Raw genomic sequence first — 15,429 nt, forward strand, 5'->3', positions numbered from 1 at the left:
AGTTGCCTCTTACTGCATAACAAATGCATCTTGAAACTGCTCACTTTTCTTATTTGACAATTTCCATTGGTTGGGAGTTTGATTCTGTGCACTCAGGGTGTCAGCTGTTCTGCGTTCTCATCCACACAAGGAATATTGACCCCCAAGCTTACTCAGGTTACTGCCAGAATCAGTTTACTGTGGTTGTAAAGCTGAGGATTCCAGCTTCCTGCTGACTGTCAGTTAAAAGCTGCCCTCAACTCATAGAGGCTGCCTTTAGCTCCAAGAGGCTACAATCCATTCCGTGTCACTTGAACCTCACTGATGTGGCTGCTTATTCATCAGGCCATAAGAAGAGTCTTGTCTGACTGCTAGCAGAGTGGATCACAGAAATGACATCCCACCATCTTTGCCATATTGTTTATTTAGAAGCAAATCAGTAATCCTATTTACTCTGAAAGGGAGGTGATTGTATAGCTGGATGTGAACACCAGGAGGCAGGGATTATGGGGGCAACAATAAAGTCAACAACTCTTCCTAGTGCTGCCTTTAAAATTACCTCAAGTCTAACCACTTCTATTTCTTGTGCTGCCACCATGAAATAAAAAGGTAAAATTAAACTTGTGAAAGTGATTGTTCCTTCCACTGTCATGCTCAATATTTATGTTGCCATTCATGTCATTTTACCCTTGCATCTGACATCCTTCACTTCTCTTGCAGCAAGAAATCTGGGAGTCACTTTGATGCTCCCTCCCTTCACCTTTTTGTTTGTGCCATAGCCTCATCTCAAGCTCCATCAACTCTCATCTCACATCATTGTTCTTTTACATGCCCAGGCTGACGTCATCTACCTGGTCCTCAGCAGTGGATTCCTGTCAAATGTGTATGTTTCCATTTCTTCCTGTTAATCTGCTTTCTACAGATGAATTGGGGTGATATTTTAAAAGTATAAATCATGTCATTAATCCCTTCTTACAACCCACCGATGCCCTCCCTTTACCCTTAATGATCCCACAGGATCCGACCACAGTTGCCCTTCCTAGGTTCAGTTGATTTCTCTTCTGTCTTCATTCTCTGTGTTGCCCCACCAACCTTTCCACCCAAAGCTCATCTTAAGCATCCTTACTTCATGGGACTTTGCATTTGCCATTTCCTGATATTATACTTCTGGGCTGGTTTCTTCTCACCCATTAGAGCTCAGTTTAATTGTCCCACAGAGAGATCTTCTCTGATCATCCAGTGCAGGCAAGTTAGTCTCTGATGTTCTTTTTCACAGTTCTCATTTCCTTTATAGCAACAGTGATTATTTTCAATTATATTTGTGCCCATTATTTTGTGCTCTCATTTTCTGCTTTTTCCAGTTGAGTTCTCCAAGGACCTTGTTTCCGCCCTCAACTCAGGGCTTAGCTCATAGAAGGGACTCAAATAAATATTTACCAAATACATTAGGGAGCAAGTAAATTATTTATTTCCCTCACAAATATTTTTCCTTGGTATATTATTGTCACATAATGCTTTTATTTGCCTGGTGTACCTTGTGAATCATTTGCTCTTTAGTTTGTAACATTGTTTTCTACTTGTACTTGATGAAAACATGACTTTTACAGCTTTAGATATTTGGTATAAATATTAATATAGTTTCAAATAATGTTTTATCAACTTCCATGGAAAGTGAATACAGTGATTCATTTTAATAGTAGTGTTTCTGAAACTTCAATTGTAAATTATATAGTCATTTATACTCTCAAATAAACACATTCCAGGAATTGCTCTTACTCTCTATTTTTCCTATGACCCTTTTGTCCCAAATCTTTTAAGTTGTATTGAAAAAGCATTGTCTGTTTTATGTCTCCCAATGTTCTTCTTGCAAAATAAGGGCTTGGCCTACTGAGTTAAGATTGCCAGCTGAAATATCATTACTTATTTCCTTTCCTTAAGCAAATAACAATTTTTTTAAAAGTTAAAAATTGAGCAACAGGCCAGGTATGGTGGCACACACCTGTAATTCCAGTGACTTGGAAGGCTGAGGCAGGAGGAGCATAAGTTTGAGGCCAGCCTCAGCAACTTAATGAGGCCCTCAGCAACTTAGTGAGACCTTGTCTCAAAATAAAAAAGATTTAAAAGTCTGGGGGTCTAACTCAGTGGTAGAGCATGCCTGGGTTTAACTCCAGTACCAAATAGGTAAGTAAGTAAATAAATAAATAAATAAAAATTGAGCAACAAGTAACCAAGTAAGGAAAGGAGTAACACCTTATCCAGTGAACTTTAATTCATTTCATTCCATTGACCCAGATGAGGAAAACATATTAAAAATTTAAATATAGTGTATAATTATCTAATAATAATATAATTTGCAATATACTAATTATAATGTGATAATATTAATAAATATAATAACATATAAGTTCTAAATTATGATTTCCAACCTATTTTAATACATCTGTGTCAATTTCACTGAAACACTCACAGAATTAAAAACTTGGGACTTAATGGATTAGAATAGACTCAGGAGAACTTCAAGGTTGACCACTTCTGTACCTCACAGAAGTCATACTGGACAATATGAGAATTGTCCCCAAATAGCCCAGAAGTCAGGGCTTCTATTTCAATAGCGATACATACTGGGGTAGGGCATTTGAACAAGCTCTCAGAGAGTCTGAGTATTTTATTCTAACACAGTGTACAACCATTAATTCAAGTTCCAAACATTTCCTTGACTTTAGAAAAGTTATATTTATCCATCAGAAAAGTGGATGGAACGTAAAGTGCCAGCTAAAGTAGAATTGCAATGTTATAAGCTTGTCTAAGAAACAGAACTGAGAAACCACCCATACCCCATACTTTGCATGTAAAATGTCTGGAGAGCTATGTCTAAGAACAAAAAAGATGAAAGAAATGACATTATACTAATGCAAATGTTCTATGATGAAAAAGTGAAGAGGAACATAGAATGTAGCATGTAAATTCTGATAAGAACCCATCATCTTAAGAAGTCACTTCAAGGAGATTACTTTCAAATGTTTTGTGCTACAGATCTGCTTAACTTAGAATTTGATTCAGAAAAACAAGCCAAAAGACAAGAAGATAATAACAGTAAGATATGGGATCAAAGTCATATACAACCACAAGAATGCGAAGGCATACTCCATGAACGTATAATATATCAAAATGCATTCTACTGTCATGAATAACTAAAAAGAACAAATCAAAAAAGAATGGGAGATTATAGATCAATTAGAAAACAGATTACAGATCAATTAGGAAAAATAAATCAATTAGATTCAACAAAACCTAGAATGAAATCAAATGACTGACAAATTGAGATAATTCCAGTGAATGCAAATGAAAAAGCTGAAGAAAATTATTGAAAAGTAAAAAGCACAATGAGAGGCAGGAAGTCACTGAGGAAAAGAGTAACGAACAGAATAAATGGATGGAAGTATAATAGGGTGTTTCAGGAAAATTTTAGTTTCTCAATGAGAAGACCTGATTTAATCAAGTTGTTGAACTTTTAGAAAAAAAAGGACAAGTTATTGTTTGGGAAGGTTCAGGTAGTTCTGTGCTTCCTGCTGGCTGGGGTCAGGTCCTGTCTCTGCAGAACCTTTGCTGTGGTCTTTGGGGCTTCCAGATACTGTTATGGAAGTTTCTGTGGAAGATACCCACTTGTCCAGGACTTAGAACTAGTTGTTGAAGATTCTGTTATCTTGGACTTGGCTCCCAGAAGGAAGTGAATTTATTCAATCCTTGGAATTTCTTATATTTCATCAATATGTTTCTAGTTTTATATTTGTTTCTCTTTTGTAAAAAAAAAAAATGTAAGAATCTTCTAGGAGTTCACCTTAGTTATATTATAGGCATCTGCATGTCTCTGACAAGCTTTGGCCTGGCAGATTGGCTGAGGAGAAGCAAAATACTTTAAAATGTAGACTCAGCACCGTTCGTGCCACTTGAGAGAGATGTGTATGGGAGCATCTAGGGACTTATTCTGTGCTTCCTGTGTTTATTTCTTTTCTCTTAAATTTACACACAAATTATGTGTATGTTTGTGGTTGGAAGCCTTGTAAGTCCTTAGGAAACACCTTCCATAACCAGAATTCTACAAAGGAGTAACAGTGGTATTCAGTACATCTTGAAAAATACATTTTCCTGATTGAATTTGCATCACTTCTACTGTGAGAAAATATAGTCTTGTTTCTTAAAAAAAATAGTGAGAGGTAGTAAGAATGTGTGTGTGTGTGAGTGCATGAGTGTGTGTGTGTGTGTGTGAGAGAGAGAGAGAGAGAGAGAGAGAAGAAGAGAAGAAGAGGAAAAAGGAGGGAGAGTGAGGGAGAGAGAATGAGAATGATGGAGAATTCTTCAGGCTTCCTGACAGAAAAGCAAATCACATAAAAGGAGGGAAAATCAAGCTGGCCTCAGACTTCTCCATGGCAACATTCAAACCCAGCAATGTTGAAGGCAGTAGCCATCTGCAAGCCTGGAAAGAAAGGACAGGGCCACCAACATTATACCCAGCCAAGATGCCATTCACCTGTGAAGCTAGCATGTAGATGTTCTTAACATGAAAGAACTCAGGCAAAGTAGTGTACATGTGTGTGGCTTTTACAAAACATCACTTGACAGTGGTGTTTATGTTAATTATGTATAAAGAGCTTGAGAAGGAAAAGTTGTGATAAGTGGACTGTGAAGATTGCCTCAGCTTAAGTACAGGTTCAGTAGCAAATACATATGGCATTATGGTTATGGAATGGAATATGAATGAATGAATATGGACGGGGTGTGAATTATACAACAGAACTTAGAGGAAGAAATGGGATTGAAGATGTGAATGCTAAGGTTTTCAACTTTTGAAGCTGGAAGTTAGCAGATCCTGTCCAAAAGTAAATTATGTATAATTTTGAAACTTAAGTGAATAACTCTAGTTAATATGATAACAATTTATTTAATAAAACTAAAATAATAATTAGCTACTTAATAACTAATTATTAAATAACCCTAAAACCTAAATTTTCCTTTGTTTTTAAAAATGTGGGTTGTTCCAAAAATATACAAAATAATAACCAACACAAATTTATGTGCTATTCACATTAATAGATATTGCCATTTGCTTCAGCTCATGTATAAACTTTGTAAAGCAAAAGAAAAGGTGTAAAGAAAAATTAATGAATATGGTGCATTCACATCTCAGGTTAAAAGATAAAATATTGCTAATACATTTAAAACTCTTGCATGCTTCTCCAAAATCCCAAAGAAAATGAGTATCCTGATTTTAGTTTCAGTTATTCACATATATTTCTTTATACTTTAAAAATACATAAAAATGTTAATAAATGTTCCATTATTAGTCTTTCTAAAAACAGTATTCTGCATTTTGTTTGAGTATATCTCTTATTCTGTGTAATTACTCAATTATATAGATATACAGTAGTTTGTTAATCCATTAGTAATTGATGGACTTTTTTTTGTTGCTATTATGTTGTGATAAAGATTTCTTACATTTTCTTGTTGCATACGATAATTTTTTTACAATTTTTTAAAAACTTGGGTTATTCATGTAAACTCTTCTAGAAAAGATACATTTACTCAAGGTATAACAAAAGCACTGGTTTTCCTTTGGTTTCTTTTTTTCTATTCTATAAAAATTAAAATCAATACTTTTAAAGTATCATCTAAGGTATTTTCTCTTTGTATAAATTTATTTCATAAATCTGTTGATCTGTGTATATGCATAGAAAATGTCTGGGATGATGGCTTCTTACTGTTAATATTTATTTCTAGGGGGGAGTCATGTTTTAAACGTTTAGTTCTTTTTTTGCATTGGTGATATTCTTCATAATGAACATGTATGATTTTTATAATAGCAATAAATATTTTTTCTCAAATACTGAGCGTGATGGCAATTCAATAACATGAATCAGTATAACTTCCAGAGCAAGAGTATAAATTATTTTCTTTTTGGCATTTCAAAGGTCTATATGTAGATTTATAGTATAATTGAAATGCTCTTATGGTATCCTGGCTTTCGTGAAAGTATGATTATAAAATCAATTAGATTTTTATAATTTTTTAGGTTTAAACATTTTCGAGTAATATTCTTTTACATAATGAATATTCTATTTTTGGTTTCTTATTGTAAAATGATGAAAAAGTTATTGTAATAAAATCAGCTAAAGTCCCTTTAGCATGAGGCAACCTTCAAATGATTTAGACTATAGAGGAGATTTCCAGAAGAGGCCTTAGAAGCTTTCAGCAGACTGTTATTTCCTTCTTGCCCCAGTGTTGCGTAGTCCACCTCCCCTTCCTGAGTTCTCAGGTGCCTAGTGGGCCCAGGGGTCAGGAGTATTTGCCATGGTAGCAGGTGCCTCCCTCTGTCCTTGGTAGATTTAATGAGCATCTCAAAACTGGATTGTTTCAAATAAAAGAGTACAAGATGTTGTGTTTTGTCATTTGGATAAAACTCTGATGTTTGTTTTATAGGTATGACCTTGCTTCTAGGGAATGGCTTCCACTAAACCATTCTGTGAACAATGTGGTTGTTAGATACGGTCATTCTTTGGCTTTATATAAGGTAAAAATACCTCCACTCTGTGCTAAGCAAGGAACGGGACTCTTCCTCAGTTAATTTATGTATTATGCAGTTGAAGAGCTGTTGAATGTTGTTTTTTTAATTGGGGCAGACTTTCTCTTGGGGTTGGGTTATAAGATTGACTAAGTTGTAAGTGGAAATTGAAGTTGCAACTTTCTGAACCCAAGAGGTTTTAATGAATCAAACCATACTGAGGTATTACTGATTATGGTTCCAAGTAGTTAAAACTGTAGATTAAAAAGTATCCATTAGCATTTATGCCCATTCCAGGTTTGGCTAAGAATTGCCAAGCCACTCAATAATAATTTTCATCTCCTTCTTTTTGGAGGTATGTGGTGGGATGAGGCAACTTTATTTTTCCAAGTCATTTTATTCTGTAAAAGATCTCTTGTCCAAGAAAATGACAGTTTTAGAGATATACAGTATGACTGGTTTATTTTGTTCCTTTCTGCATCCTCTTCCTAATTATTCTTTGAATGGTCCATTAATAAGTTGAGAATAATGTTGAGGTTTTGAACTGGTCATTTTCTGTTCTCAGATTTGATTTTTAATGTTTTTTAATCCCATTTACATTTTTCCCTCTAGGATAAAATTTACATGTATGGAGGAAAAATTGATTCAACAGGCAAAGTGACCAATGAGTTGAGAGTGTTTCATATTCATAATGAATCATGGGTATTGTTGACCCCAAAGGCAAAGGAGCAGTATGCAGTGGTTGGGCACTCGGCACACATTGTTACACTGAAAACTGGCCGGGTGGTCATGCTGGTCATCTTTGGTCACTGCCCACTCTATGGGTATATAAGCAATGTTCAGGAATATGACTTGGGTAGGTATATTTTTTCCAGTGGACATGTTTTAAATATCAACTTAAAAACCTCTCCCTTTATTGTTAGGATAGTGTTAGGATATTATTGTGAGAAAAGATTCAAGCTAACCTTGATGCAGTCCGTCATCTTGAAATGCAGATAACATGGATGTATGACCAGTAAAATTGAGGTTACTAATGCCCCTTTGTAGCATGTACATGCTGTTGTCAATTTGCAAGGAGCCAAAGAAGGCACTGAATATTTGGGGTGTTACAAATAAAATAAATAAAAATAGTTGTAAACAACATATTATGAAAAAGTTTAGATGGCCCTTTAGTGGTTGGTTTAATGAAGTGTGAATTTCCCTTAATATGTAATCTTTCCTTTGGTTAAGTTTTATTTTATCTGTTACTGTTCAGTGGGAGTATCAGCTATAATTGACATTTTGAGATATCTGGTCTATAAAGTACACACGTGTACTGATTACTAAAGGTCATAGGGAATTAAATTCTCACTTGAGGGGAATCTGAGTCTTTTATTTAAAAAAATGTTTTTAAACTTCTGCATTTATAGCCAATTTATTCTTTATTGTCTCTTTTCAAGCTTTTTGTTTATTCATATTTTTATTGGTTCTTTTTAGTTATACATAACAATAGAATTCATTTTGATATAATTATACAAACATGTAATATATCTTATTCTAATTAGGACCCCATTCTTATGGATGTACATGATTGTAGGATTCACTGTGATATATTCATATATATACATAGGAAAATTATTTTGGATTCATACCACTGTCTTTCCTTTTCCTATCCACCCCCTCTTCTCTTCATATCCTTTGTCTAATTTACTGAATATCCATTCTTCCCCTCTCCCCCCTTATTGTGGGTCAGCTTCCACATATCAGCAGAAACATTCTACCTTTGGCTTTTGGGGAGTGGCTTATTTCACTTAGCATGATAGTCTCCAGATCGATCCATTTACTTGCAAATGTCATGAAGTCTTTTTCTTTGTGGCTGAGTAATACTTTATTGTGTATATATAACACATTTTCTTTATCCATTCATCTGATGAAGGGCACTATGTTGGTTCCATAACTTAGCTATTGTGAATTGGGCTTCTATAAACATCGATGTGCCTGCAATCTGCATTTATAGCCAATTTATTCTTCGTTGTCTCTTTTCAAGCTTTTAAATTTAATGAAATTCTTTTCCTGTATAGTATGTTAGAACATCAGAACATTTAACAGACTGGAGTTTGACCATATGACTTTTTTTTTTACAAGTTTTAGGTGGATATGGCTTTTTTTTTTTTTTTTACAAGTTTTAGGTGGATTTTTCAAAAGATAAAAACATAAAATTAGATGCATCAGTTCCCCCGAAATCCCTTCCCCATCCTTGAGCTATTTTGATGTTGAGTATTAAAGAAGGGGAACCTGCATGCCTTGACTGTTTTTCCCTTTCCAGATAAGAACACCTGGAGTATTTTGCACACCCAGGGTGCCCTTGTGCAAGGGGGTTATGGCCACAGCAGTGTTTATGATCACAGGACCAAAGCCCTGTACGTCCACGGTGGTTACAAGGCTTTCAGTGCCAATAAATACCGGCTGGCAGATGACCTCTACAGATACAATGTGGACACCCAGATGTGGTGGGTGCTTTTTCTTGAGCTTTTGCTTTGAAGTGTGAATTCTATAGAGGCAATTGTTGGGAAACTATATTTGCTATATTTTTTTGTTTTCAGGCCTGGTGGATAATTCTGTTCAGCATTGTATATAGAGAAATTAGGAAAAAGCATAGGGTAATAAATTAGCTGGTATATATTTTGTTGCATTATCCTACAATTCTGTAATATGATGGTTAGAAACTACTTGGCATTTTGGGGTTGATTTTCAGTTTTCATACACTGAACACACCTGTAAAAATTTTTTTTCTTTCAGAATCCTAAGGAAGAAAGTATAAGTTGAGTTTGTACACTTATTTATAATTAAGTAGACTATATCCTTTTTTTTTTTTTTTCCTTTGGTGGTGTTTGAGATGGAACTCAGGGCCTCACACATGCTAGGCAAGTGCTCTGCTACTGAGCTGTTCCTCCAGTAAGACATATTCATTTTGAACCTTGTCTTGATGATCAAAGTGTCATCCTTGGGGGGGCATCATTCAAAACAATCATCAAGTAGGATGCTCTTCCTAATCGATAGAGCTCTCCTCACGCTGAACTACAGGTCAGCCTATAAAATGTATGTTCATTTTAACATGTAAAACTAATTTGAGTTATGAAATAATGTAATTTTTAAAGCAATGTTTCCCCCCTTTTTTTTTATTTCCTCACATATTTGAGACTGTGCCCATTGATATGGTTTTACATTCAGCCTGTCATAAAAATCATCATTTTTGGTAACTTTGTAATAACTCTATCTTGTGAATCTACTGATCTGTATGACTGGAACTTTTGATTTCTAGCTTTTGTCTTGTTAGTAAAGTATTGTGCAGAGGTGTCTCTCTGTGTTTCATATAATTTCTTCCCAGAAAGTGGAATTATAGTGTCAGAGGTTATGAACATTTGAAGGGTCTTAATATCTTTTGCCAAAATTCTCATAGGATTTTCCATGTTTGTTGAGAGAGTTACTTCCATGTAAGGAAAATTCTGCAAGAATTTGCATTTGGGTTTGAAGCTAATAAAATGGCTATGTTTGCATTAGCAGATAGATAACTGTTCTTTAAAAACTAACCTTATATTTGTTATTTTTAAATAAACTCAAAGGACCATTCTTAAGGACAGCCGGTTTTCCCGTTACTTGCACACAGCTGTGATAGTGAGTGGAACCATGCTGGTGTTTGGAGGAAATACACACAACGACACATCTATGAGTCACGGTGCCAAATGCTTCTCTTCAGATTTCATGGCTTATGACATTGGTAAGCTTCCCAGAGCCATTTTTCTCTTCAGAAATGTTTTTGTATGTAAGAAACATTTAAAAAGAAACTGAAAAATATCACTAGTTCAAAACTGTCAGGTCACTTGAAAGAGGTCCAAATGGTAGTTTTGTATTTATTTGACTAAGGTTATACGTTTATTAAAAAGCATTACTTCTACATTTGATTCTTTTGGAAGTCACTCTTGTTAATTGCTTAAGTGTTAATTTTCAAGGATGAGTTGAGATATCTAGTCTTTCCTTTGCGAGCCTTGAGCATATTTAAATGCTGTGGTGAAGGCCAAAGGTGGATATGGAGTCCCAAAGGAGAGAGGAATCTTGTTGAATCAAGAAAAGGACCTTTGAGATGAGAGAAGAGGAAGGGATCCTGCCATGCTGGTTTGGGGGAAGGAAGCAGGTGGGAAGGCAGGAAGTGGGGGCAGTTATAGCCTTTGTACTCCATGTTGAGGAAGATGGGGTGGAGACTGGTAAGAGAAAGCCATGCAGATTGTGGTCAAGGTTGAAGAAGTTCTCCTTAGGTAGTGTCCCAGAGAGTGAGGCAGTGAGCACGTGGGTGGTGTGATACAGGAGCACCCTTGGTGTTCAGTCAGAGGGAAGTTGCTACCATAGGTCAGGACAAAGGAAGTTCAATAGATCTAGGAGATGGAGGAAAGGGCTTTAAAAATTTACAATAAAGTTTAATTTTTAAAATTTTATTTTCTACTTACATTTTTCTACTGTAGTTACTAAGTTTGGACAAATCAATATGGGAAGGAGTAGAAAATAATTGTGGAACTCACATATTATACTCATGTAAGCTTTGTAGAATATAAAATTTGCTTAAGTTAGAAAACATTCTGGTAAGCCAGGGATGTAGTCCAGTGAAACTGTGCTTGCCTATCGTGTGCAAGGCCATGGGTTGGATCCCCAGCACAGCAAAAACCAGAACCAAAACCAGATCATTCTGGGGTGTAAAATTGATAGACTTGAGTGATATCATGGGTGTCAGATGCTAATTGGAATTGCCATGTGACCCATCTTTCTTTTGTACCTACTGCTCCACTGCTGCTGGTTTTTACTCAGCAATCACAGCGTGACTAATAGAGTTGAGAGGTAGGTTTTACGAGGCTGTGTGTGTGTTAGTTTTCTTGAAGACTCAATTCCTGTTGATTATGAACAACAGTCCTCTCTGAAACATGTTTTTCTTGCTTCTAGCTTGTGACCGCTGGTCAGTGCTTCCCAGACCTAGTCTCCACCATGATGTCAACAGATTTGGCCATTCTGCAGTCTTACATAACAGGTAATTGGAGAAGTGCTTGCTTCTTTTCTCTTGTGCTTTAGATGGAATCAAAATAAAATATTAAGATGTGAAAGTTGACTAATATGATTTGCAGGATTCCTTCATCCAATTAGTTTTTCACAGAGTATGAATTTCCTGATTGGTGTTTAAAGTATTTGATGTGACTATGAATTGCTTCAGATGCCATGTTTATTTAGCGGGTATTGTTAGCACACAGGCACATGCTATGTTTGGTGGTATCTGAATGAATGGGGCAACAAAAAAGCTACATGCATGTTACTATATTAGGTCTGTGATTCTTTTTGGCACTTAGGTTATTGAGTTTCAAGTAGCTGTATCTGAACAGTAAGGAGAGATTAAAAAAAAAAAAGCAGAGGGCCCTTTAGGTGAGAGATAAAGCAGGGGAGGTTGTAGAGCTTGATATAGGGCCAGTCTGTAGTCCTTGGATGATCTGAAGTCTACACTCTATTTCACTGCCTTGCTGAAAAACACCTACGTCAGCTACACCTCATAAATATATATAGATATGTGTGTGTATGTGTATACATATGGATATTCAGAAGTATTTTGATTACCTTGTTATTTTGAAGTATTATATTCCATCTCAAAGCTTTCTAGCAAATGCCTCTTGAGGTTTTCCCTTGGAAAGCGGTGGGAAGTTGGGTATCACCTTGCCTGTGGCTACGTGTTCCCGGCTGTCCTCATCTTGACATTCCTGGTGTTTTCCTGATGTAGTGTTTGGCACACAATAGGTATTTGCTAAATGTCAGCTGTTAGTACAGTAATGATAACTATCAAGTAGACCAATCTTCTATTAAAACCTTCTTGGGTTTTGTGCAAACTCAGCAAAGTTGACCACTTACCATAAAATGTAGTTTAAATCAATTCAAATGTGGAATGGTTTACCTGAGTTATAATGTTATTTTTATTCTTGTGTAATTCCAGTGGTATGTTTGAGCCTGATGTGTAAGTGTATCTGACTGTGGAACAGACTTGGCTGGGGCAAGGGATGATGAGGGAGGCTGTGTACTAGAAGGCTATGGTTTCAGTTTAATTTTAGGGACTTATGTGCTGAAAGAGAAACTTTCACCTTTCTTGTGTGTTGCTCTGCAATTCTGAGTTGGCTTTGCCTGATGTAGTTGTTCTGAGTGTGGTATTGATTAATCATTATTAATCTTTTGTTGTTGTTGTTGTTGTTAGTACTGTGTATGGAGTCCATGGCTTTGTGTATGGTAGATAACTGCTCCACCATGGACTACATTCCCAGACCTCTTGATCTCTTTTTAAGTTTGCTGTTCTTTCCTCTGCCAGTTCAGATCTGTTGCTGAGTACTTTGTTTTTCTTATTGTATTTTCAACTCAAGAATTTTCAATTATTCTTTATAATGTATGTCTCTTTATTGCTATTCTCTGTTAAGTCATTGATGTTATGCTTTCATTTAATTCTTTAGACAGTTTCTTTTAGTTCCTTAAATATATAATAGCTGTTTTGAAGCCTTGTTCTCCTGAATTCAACATGTAGACCCCCTCAGAGATGGGGTATTTGCCACTTGTTTTTCTTTTCTTTTCTTTTCTTTCTTTCTTTCTTTTCTTTTTCTTTTTTTTTTTTTTTTTTTTTTTTTTTTTTTTTTTTTTTTTGCAGTGCTGGGGATCAAACCCAGGGCCTTGTGCTTGCAAGACAAGCACTCTACCAACTGAGCTATCTCCCCAGCCCCGCCACTTGTTTTTCTTTGTTTGCATATTTTATAACATTTTGTTGAAAATGGAACACCTTAAATAATATATTGTAATAAGTCTGGATTCTGATTCCTCCACCATCATCACTGGGAGTTGTCACTATTTATTTAGGACTTTGCATATTTTAATTCTCTCCCTTCTGCAATGTGCCATTGCTGATTTTTCTGCTCAGTTGTTTTTTCTTGTTTTTAATGTTAAGCCTGACTTCTTCTGGTTTGCCCCTAGATTGGTAGCTTAGGGTTCAGCCAATGATTACTCAATGGTTATGCTTAAACACTTGCAGCCATTAAGTATCCACTATTTACTGTTGGGTTTATTTGTGATTTGGGGGAATGCATTCAAAGTTTTGGAAGTTTATAAATCTGGTCTAGCTTTTACTTTTTTGCATTCTTAAGGCCTGACATCCAGCCAGGTGGGAGTGGATACCTAGGGCTGCCTTCTCTGTTATCTTCTGCATGTTATTGAAGCCTTATGTAGACACACAGTCACTAGACCACTAGAGTAGTGAAATTTTATTAAAGTGCACTACAATTGAAGTAGTGTAGAAGAAATAAAAGATAAATAGAAAGGAGAGAAGAGGGATGGCAAGAGAATCTGTAGCTTAAATATAAAAGCCCCATGGATGGAGTTACTAATCCTTTTACTTCCCAAGTCTTCCTGGTCTGTCACTCCCAAATTCTTAAGAAATCTATAAATCTTAAAGTTCTGCCATTTCCCTCATCTATGAAAACTGTTTTGCTTTAAGGCTTATGTGCACAGACAGTTAACTTACGCTGTGTCTTTCTAGATTAGACAACACAAAGGGAGATGTAGTTTAAATATATCATTTGGGCACATTCCAGACCTTACCTGCTAATCAGAGAAAACGGATCAACCTAGAAGATCCTGAAAGAGACCAGACCACTGTAAATGTCTTGAGATCCATCAGCAAAGAATTGAGTTCCCCAGGCTCCAGTACCTTCCCATGCCCACAACTCACAAAGTTTCTTTTAAAAGAAAGAGCTGAGACCCCCCCCAAAAAAAAAAACATGTCTTACTCTGGCAAAACCCACACTCTGAGAATGTGTACCTTCACTTTCTGTAATAAGCTTCCTTCTTGGCTACTGAGACTTCACTCATCCTCAAGTTCTTTTCTGCAACAAGTCAAGAACATAGAAGGTCTGAGTAGAGGTCTGATCTGCCTCTGGAAATACCTTCTCAAACCCCCATATGGTAACATGATCACCATGTCCCTGAGGGAGATTTGGACTTGATTTAAAAGTCATAAAACCTTGATGTGAGACTTTTGGAGAACTTTCAATTCTGAGACTTCTCTCACTGAAAGACATCTAAAAGATGTACAGTAAAGACACAACAAGATAATGAGGAAAGAGTGGGCAGAAACTAAATAAAATTCTTTTCCTCCCCAAAAGATGTTAAAACTTTTTGTTGTAAAAATTTGAATGATATAAAGAAGTAGAGAGAATAGTATAATTAAGCCCCAGGTGCCCCTTACTCAGTTTTAGCAGTCATCAACTTCTGGCCACCCTAAGCCAGTTCAGATTACTTGGAAGCAATTTTCTAGCACAATAGAATTTCACAAGTAAATATTTCATTGGGTGCAATGATGCATGCCTGTAATCCCAGCGACCCAGGAGGCTGAGGCAGGAAGATAGGGAGTTCAAAGCCAGCCTCAGCAAAAGCAAAGCACTAAGCAACTCAGTGAGACCCTGTCTCTAAATAAATAATACAAAATAGAACTGGGATGTGGCTCAGTGGTTGAGTGCCCCTGAGTTCAACCTCCAGTACCCTCCCCCAGAAAAAAGTAAATATTTCAGATTTCAGTTGCTTTTCATTATTCACAGCGGTTATGTTCTATAAAGTCCTGCACACAGTGAAATTGGTGAATATTGAATCTCTGCTCCTAGAGGATATTTAGGTTTCTACAAGCCTCTCATCACAACATTTTCCTAAATCAGCCAGTACATTAACTGAAAGCACCCAGAAACCACTCTGGACGCGTGAACTCATGCAAGAGATTTTGCTAAGCAGACAGGCAGTGTCTGCCCACAGGATGAGAGAGAAAAAAATGAGAGAGAGAGAGAGAGAGAGAGAGAGAGAGAGAG

The 15,429-nt window shown here is 36.2% G+C and overlaps 1 protein-coding gene across 2 annotated transcripts in view; it reads left to right on the top strand.

Annotated features, from left to right (window-relative positions):
* LOC306655005 (attractin-like) overlaps nucleotides 1-15,429 on the top strand; it is a 121,867-nt gene that overhangs the window by 54,463 nt on the left and 51,975 nt on the right. For both annotated transcript variants that reach the window (XM_079129139.1, XM_079129140.1), the window contains exons 12-16: nucleotides 6,454-6,544; nucleotides 7,148-7,391; nucleotides 8,841-9,024; nucleotides 10,138-10,292; nucleotides 11,504-11,588. In XM_079129139.1, the coding sequence (XP_078985265.1) occupies nucleotides 6,454-6,544; nucleotides 7,148-7,391; nucleotides 8,841-9,024; nucleotides 10,138-10,292; nucleotides 11,504-11,588 (759 nt within the window). The remainder of the gene's footprint in view (nucleotides 1-6,453; nucleotides 6,545-7,147; nucleotides 7,392-8,840; nucleotides 9,025-10,137; nucleotides 10,293-11,503; nucleotides 11,589-15,429) is intronic.

This window comes from Sciurus vulgaris (assembly GCF_902686455.1).
Source record: "Sciurus vulgaris genome assembly, chromosome: 2".
Classification (NCBI taxonomy): Eukaryota; Metazoa; Chordata; class Mammalia; order Rodentia; family Sciuridae; genus Sciurus; species Sciurus vulgaris.